Raw genomic sequence first — 7,294 nt, 5'->3', positions numbered from 1 at the left:
GATGTTAAGCTATCAATTCATAAACTTGCATCTGTTATGACTATGCCATTACTCAAAGTAGTTGATCAATTAAAAATTTAATCCAATAATGCAATGGTTACAAAAATGCAATCTAGTATAGGAAAAATTCAGAACAAGCATCATACATACATACTCAACCTATATTATTTATTTGAAAAAAAAATGAAAAATCCCTCTATAGTTATTTTCTCGTTTCTTCACATACATGCCATCTATTCAATACGTGACACCTGGAAAAACAATGACACCTACCACAATTTTGAATTTTCTCGACATTTTTAAATTGTTGATGTGTCAAATTATAAGTTAAGGATAGAGCCATAGAAGAGTAGATAAGAACAAAGACACTACAACCATACAGAGTAGTTAGCAAAAAAATGGAAATTAAATTCCATGCCCATAACATTTGCATGCCCTTTCAGTGTACCTATGTGTTAGTACATTGGGGACAAAATCCAAATATACCACATAATTAAATATTCATATATATGTACTATATAATTATTTAGTTCCTGGCGGGACTTTCAACATAATTTGTGCCATTTTGGACGGTAAGATTCAGAGAATCTGACACTTGCAGCCTCCCTCAGTTGCTTCCAATCTCAATAATCTAATTTTAATTTAAGATAACGTGGAGCCAAACATAAGCTATGGTTTTTTTTCAACACATTTATTTGTGTGTGTATATATATAATACTAATGGCTCAAGAACTTGAACCAGTTGTTTAATTTTCTCATCAAAGATATATTGTTTCAAATCTCAAACCAAATCTGTGATTTCACTGAAAACATATCAACAAGCATAATGTCAGGCTGGTCAGCTGAAAATGCCAAGAGAGCTTATCTTCAAGCACTCAAAATGGTAAGCAAAATAGCATTTATATTATGCCAATCATATTTCAAAATTTCATTACCTGGGCTATTAGCCTTAAGTTAATCATTGGATTAAGTCTTATATATATTTATTTTGTTTTTGTTAGAAACAAGAGACTAAGTCGAAGAAAGTGTTTTGTGTATTATTCAGGCTGATGAAAAGTACAATATATAAGGGATATATATAAGTACTAGAAGAATCAAAGTAATAAAAGCATAGAAACGATACTAACTTATCTAAATTGATTCTAATGCTAACATGTTTCATTGTGTAGGCCAAAAGGGGCAAAGAACCTGATGTATCTGAGTTCATATCTGCATTGGCAGCAGGGAAGAATGCAACATTCATGGTGGCAGTTTGCGCCGGCACGGCCGGCTCCACCACGCTAGCACTGGCTGCGGCCGCCCATCAAACAGGCGGCCGAGTGGTGTGCATTTGTCCCGGCTCGAATGAGCAAGATGGATCAAGAAAAGCACTAGGAGTTTATGGAGACTCTGTTGAGTTTGTTGTGGGAGATGCAAGAACCCTTTTGTTAGGTGAATACAAAGGCTCTGATTTTGTGCTTATAGATTGTGACATCACAAATGCAAGAGAGGCTTTTATGGCTGCATTCAAAGGGGCAAAGAAAGATGGTGCAATTGTTGTTGGATACAATGTGAGGCATAGAGCTTCAAAATGGAGACAAATGAAGGGTTCTTTTTTGCCTATTGGAGAAGGGTTGCTTGTTACAAAAGTAGATTCAAATAGTATAGTTAAGAGTCATGATGAGAAGGTTGAACAAAGAAGGAAGAGCCATTGGATTGTTCAAGTTGATAAGTGCACTGGGGAGGAACATATTTTTAGAGTTACCTCTCCTAACAGAAAATTACAGATTGAAGTTTGAGGATTCAATCTTAACACATAATGCAAAGATGCTAAATGAGTAGAGATAGAGTGAAAATCTGTCCACATATTTTCTCATCTTTGTATTTGTATTTTTTTTTTCTTTAAATAAGTTTGTGTCTTTTAATATTTATGATTAGTTGATTTAGAATTGTAAAGTAGAAAAAGAGCTTCTTGCTCTTAAATTGCATCTTATTTGTATTAGATCGAGTGTAAGTAGATATGTAATTATTTGGCTTGTTAATTTTTATGTCACAGGCCAAAAAAGTCATGAATAATGTTACAAAAGAAAAAAAAAATTCAAGTGTTTATTATATAAATAAATTATCCATTAGAAATTGTGATATATTTTCTGTCTTTTATAAGAAAAATGAAGCTTCCTTAGCTCTATCCAATTTTTTTTCCTTACTTTTATCAATTTACTATTATACCCTTTAATTCAATTTTCATTAACATCTGGTTTGCGGATTTTCAGGAGAAGCTTTATTTTTATTTTTTAACTTTAGAATCTCATCATAATGTTATTGCTAATGTTGCTTCCTGGAAGCTGCTTAAATATTATTAATTAATCCCTATTTGGAAGTATATTAAGAAACCCAATGTTTTCAACTTGTATAAAGAATCATGCTACACCTAAGTTTATTAATTGAAGATGGCGACCCTTAATCCATCAAGTCAAAACTATAAGGTATACTCTGCAGAACTCTGATCAATAGAATCTTATTGTTGAATAATTTTAATGTACTTCTTCTGAACTAATAAATCCACTATTTTTGCAATTATTATATTAGTAGTTGCTTTGTCCTCTAACAGATTTCAAGGACTAATGATTTTTTTTTTTTTGGCCCAGGGGAGGGGGAGGAGAATCAATTCTTAAAAAAAATGATAATGTTCTATATTAATGTAGGACAAAATAAGGGTTGCATAGTTTTATTATTGTTGTTTTATGTTATAATGTCAGAGAAATTATATTTGTATTATTCTTTAGTATATCACTCGTGTAAGTTCTTTCTATTATATATAAGATTTTGTTGGCCTGCTACACATACAAATAAAAATGCCGTACAAGTTTTACAAGTTATCAGCCCAAACTTCATTAACACGCGCATTAACTCATTTTGAATGGAGCGTAACTACACGCGCCCCACTCAAACGGTTCCTCTTCGTCTTCTTCTTCTTCTTCGTCTTCGTTTTCGTCTTCTTCTTTTTCCTCTTTTTCTTCCTCTTCCTCTTCCTCTTCCTCTTCTTCGTTTTTTTTTCGATTTTCATGGTTTCTGAAATTCTTCTTCTTCTTCTTGCTGCACGTTCTTCTTCCTCTTACTCTTCTTCTTCTCCTTTTCTTTCGTTTCTGCACGTTCTTCTTCCTCGTTTTCCTCTTCTTCTTCTTCTTCATTTACATCTTTTCTCTCTGTTTTCTCTTTTTTTTTCGATTTTTCATGGTAAAATCGTTTTTGAAGAAGAAAAAGCAGCAGAAGATGATGAGGAGAAAGAGAAAGAGTTCTGAATTATGCATAAGATGTACTTCAACGAATTTTGGGTGTATTTTTTTAAATCCTTTGGGTGTATTTTCTGTAACCCTTTGGGTGTATTCCTATAATCGTTTGGGTGAATTCTTGTAACCGTTTGGGTGTATTTTCTGTAATCCTTTGGGTGCATTTTTGTAATCATTTGGGTGTATTTGAGTGATATCAGACTGATATCTATGGGTATATCTGATTCATATCTATGGGTGTATCTTACTGATATTTATGGGTGTATTTTTCATTTCAGAAAAAATGGCAAGCATTACAGAAATACACCCAAACGATTACATAAAATACACCCAAGAGATTACAAAAATACACCCAAACGATTACATAAAATACACCCAAGAGATTACAGAAATATACCCAAACGGTTACAGGAATTCACCCAAACGATTATAGAAATACACCCAAAAGATTACAGAAAATACACCCAAAGGATTTAAGAAATACACCCAAAATCATGCATAATTCAGAACTCTTTCTCTTTCTCCTCCTCATCTTCTGCTACTTTTTCTTCTTCAAAAACGATTTCAGAGCTTGATGTCAAAAAATAATAGAAATCGAGAATAACGAAAAAAGAAAATAGAGAGAAAAGCACGTAAATGAAGAAGGAGAAAGAGAATGCAAGAAACAAAAGAAAAGAAAAAGAAGAAGATGAAGAGGAAGAAGAACGTGCAGCAAGAAGAAGAAGAAGGTGCAATGAAAACGTGCCGTAACAGTATGTGAAGGAACTAACGTCAACGACGAAGAACAAACCAGTGAGAAAGGAGGAGAAAAGAACGATCGAAAAAGAAGGAGAAGAAGAAGGGATGTAGCGCGTGTAAGGAACATAGCACTTGCAGCGAATTTTGGGGATTAGAGTTTAATTGGCTTGTAATACTTACAAGCCCTAATCGCTTGTACACAGAGTTTTTCCCGATTTTTTTTAACTTTTTATCCATCATTTTAATACACATACATAAGATATACACAAATCTTGATGCATATAAATTTTTCGTCCAAATGTTCCTCCTCAAGGTGATTTGAATTGAGATTTCTACTTAAAATCTAATGCAACAGAATAAACAGAGTAAATATATAAATCTAATAAAAAATTATATTAAATTTTGAAAATGATAATAAATTTAGTATTGGGTACAAAAATGTAAGAGTTTAAAATCTCAGCACACAAATTATATAAAAACATGGTATTTTTTTTCTTATTCACAAACTCAATAGTAGGAAATAAATTATATTCAAAATATATATAAATAAATAGGGTAGTGGTGAAATAATTTTTAAAACACCCTCTTGTTTATTATTAATAAAAAAAACCCAAGAAGGACTTGGTCATAAAATGAAATAGTTTATTTTTTTGGGTGTTATTAGAGCACATAATCCACGAGTGTGACACTGGATCATTTCATTAGTTATTATTAGCCATCGCCACCATAACCCTTCAATTAAGAAATAATAGACCGCAAATATGCTGAATATATCAATTTGTCAATACAAACACTAAAGTAAAAACATACTATTTCAACAAAGTCAAGCTTCTGAAATATTACAATAATCCGAAAGAAAAAACAACTGTATATATATATATACATCACTGCAGGATGATGATTACATGCATTAAACTAAACAAAAGTGCAAAACCAATTAACCAAAACTCTCCAAAAAAAAGAAATACTTGTATAATTTACATCCCTTTCTACAAAACTAGCCACCATCTGAATTGGCACCACCAAACCCAGTCAGAAACTTGATCCTCTAATTGTAATTCATCAAAAATACTACTGCATAGTTCATATAATATATGATGATATATGTTTAATTTACAAATTTATTTATTTGTTTCCAACCTTGTTAACATACATATATCCATGATCAATAGTTTAATAATAATAATAATCACTCTCTGAAAAGGTGTTCCTCCCCTGATTGTTGATCTATGTGCCTGATCCATCGGCTAGGACCCTTTCTACCACTTGATGCACCGCCGTCGCGGCTGCTGCTGCTGCCGCCGCCAGCACCAGCACCACCACTTTTGCTGCCTATGTAAGCAATATCCAAACCCTTGCCAACAGGCAAGAACACGGATCTAACGACACGTGTCCCCTTTTCAAGAACAACGTTCCATCTAAACCGTGAAAGATTGTTCCAATTATTACTCATTTGCCATGCATTCTTGCATGCCAAAACTGCACCTCTATTGCTAACCCTAGCAACCCTAAGAACCCTAGCAAAGTCCCTTTGCTTGCAATCCACCACCAGAAAGTCCAATCCCACCAGTCCACCTATCGCCGCCTCCGCCGACCCGGCGATTACCACCTCCGGAGGCGGCACCACCCCCATCTCCGCCATTGATTGTGTGTACTTTAGCTTTGAAATTTCGTCCGGGACTATGCACACGTGCCTTGCACCGGTGTTGCGAGCCGCAACTGCTAGGCCTACGCTTGTGGCTATGGGGCCGCCGTGGCACCACGATTCCACGATGAATTTCGCGTTCCAACCGGCCGCCATGGCTGATAGGAGCTCAGCTACCCCAGATTCCTTCAATTTCTCACACTGCAAATTATTACAGCAACAAATAAATTAACATCATTTCATAAAAAGATTCGATACAAAGAAAAGGAGTATAAAGAAATTAGAAAAAGAAAAGCACAAAACGTTCGTTACTCACCATTATATATTATATGGTTTTAAATTATTTATATAACTACTGTTTGACCTAATTAAATCAACTGATTCGAATTTCAATTTATAATAAACTATGCATGCTTAGCCTATTATTATGTCTTGTACGAATTTTGGTTCAAAAGAGGATAAGAATAAGAACGAAATCATGATATCAAAGGGGGGAAAATGAAAACAGTATCAAAGAAAGAAAAGAAAAAAAGAAAGAAAGAAAGAAAGAAGGTTTTTTATACAGAGAAGGATGGTTTTTGATTGAGATTTATGGAGTTACCGATTTAACAGTGTCTATGTAAGCTTTAGAAGCAGTTTCTGGAGACCAAACAAGCTTCATGATGGTGTTCGTTTCTTCTCTGAATCTTTTTCTCTTTTTCTTCGTTTTTGAGTGTGTCAAGTTTGAATAATTGGTGGGAGGTACACATTTGAAGTACGGGGAGGAAAGAGTTGGGTTTATGTGTTGATGAATGAATTTATATATATCATCATGAGAGAGAGGTTTGTTAAATTGTTAACTCAGTAAGAGTTGACAATTTGCATACAAAGAAAATAACATATTTAATTTAGATGTACATACATCATCATTATTATCATTATCCAATCACCTATCTAGCTACTAAATATTACTAATTAATTTACATCTGTCTATAACTTTCTCTTATTTTTATTTTTTAACTTACTGGTGATTCTTAGAAAAATAATAATTTAAAATTATTTTATTTAATTTAACATATATAATTTTATATATAATATTTAAAATTATATATTTATTATATGTAATGTAATATTATGTATTTATTTAATTTTAAAAGAAATTAATAAATAAAATATATATATAATTTAACTCATTTTAAATATATTTTTTATATTCTAACATATATTTTATTTTAATAACTGATTTTAATAATTAAGTTTAAGGGTTAAGTATAATTTTACTTTTTAAGGTGTATATGTTAAAAAAAAATTTATCTCTAACTTTTATTTTTATATAAAATCGTCTCTAAGATTTAACTTAATTTTAAAATTATCCCCAAAAAAATTCATATAACATTATTTACAATATTCTATAATTTGATGCCAAAATTATTTACCTTGTTTTAGTAATATGTAATATATTTACGAAAAAATATAGAATACTAATATATTATTTATCAATTTATTATTAATAATAATTAATTATTATATTTTAAATATATGTATAAAAAATACATTTAAAAGATATATTTATAAAGATATTTTTATTAAATTTAATCATAAAAAAATATTTTTATTAGATATATTCATAAAAGTATTTTCATTAAATACCCCCTATAAATAA

The 7,294-nt window shown here is 31.6% G+C and overlaps 2 protein-coding genes across 2 annotated transcripts; one reads left to right on the top strand and one right to left on the bottom strand.

The window, feature by feature from the left end:
* The first annotated feature begins 745 nt into the window (after nucleotides 1–745).
* Nucleotides 746–1,980, top strand: LOC107475529 (uncharacterized). Its single transcript, XM_016095181.3, has 2 exons — nucleotides 746–883; nucleotides 1,170–1,980. The coding sequence occupies exons 1-2, from the start codon at nucleotides 827–829 to the stop codon at nucleotides 1,776–1,778; spliced, it is 666 nt and encodes a 221-aa protein (XP_015950667.1). The 5' UTR covers nucleotides 746–826; the 3' UTR covers nucleotides 1,779–1,980.
* Nucleotides 1,981–4,852: 2,872 nt separating this feature from the next.
* On the bottom strand, nucleotides 4,853–6,430 carry LOC107475525 (uncharacterized). Its single transcript, XM_016095177.3, has 2 exons — nucleotides 6,254–6,430; nucleotides 4,853–5,853 (listed from the first exon to the last, which is right to left on the bottom strand). Exons 1-2 carry the CDS (start codon nucleotides 6,311–6,313, stop codon nucleotides 5,197–5,199), a joined length of 717 nt encoding a protein of 238 aa, XP_015950663.1. The 5' UTR covers nucleotides 6,314–6,430; the 3' UTR covers nucleotides 4,853–5,196.
* Nucleotides 6,431–7,294: the final 864 nt, after the last annotated feature.

This window comes from Arachis duranensis, chromosome 2 (assembly GCF_000817695.3).
Source record: "Arachis duranensis cultivar V14167 chromosome 2, aradu.V14167.gnm2.J7QH, whole genome shotgun sequence".
In the NCBI taxonomy this organism is placed as follows: Eukaryota; Viridiplantae; Streptophyta; class Magnoliopsida; order Fabales; family Fabaceae; genus Arachis; species Arachis duranensis.
Note: the sequence above shows the minus strand (reverse complement) of the source record. Positions and strands in the feature narration are given on the sequence as shown.

Coding starts and splice junctions, on each gene's coding strand:
- LOC107475529 (XM_016095181.3), top strand. CDS start 827: ATGTCAGGCTGGTCAGCTGAAAATGCCAAGAGAGCTTATCTTCAAGCA. Junction 884..1,169: donor ATCTTCAAGCACTCAAAATG/GTAAGCAAAATA, acceptor TTCATTGTGTAG/GCCAAAAGGGGCAAAGAACC.
- LOC107475525 (XM_016095177.3), bottom strand. CDS start 6,313: ATGAAGCTTGTTTGGTCTCCAGAAACTGCTTCTAAAGCTTACATAGAC. Junction 5,854..6,253: donor ACATAGACACTGTTAAATCG/GTAACTCCATAA, acceptor AATAATTTGCAG/TGTGAGAAATTGAAGGAATC.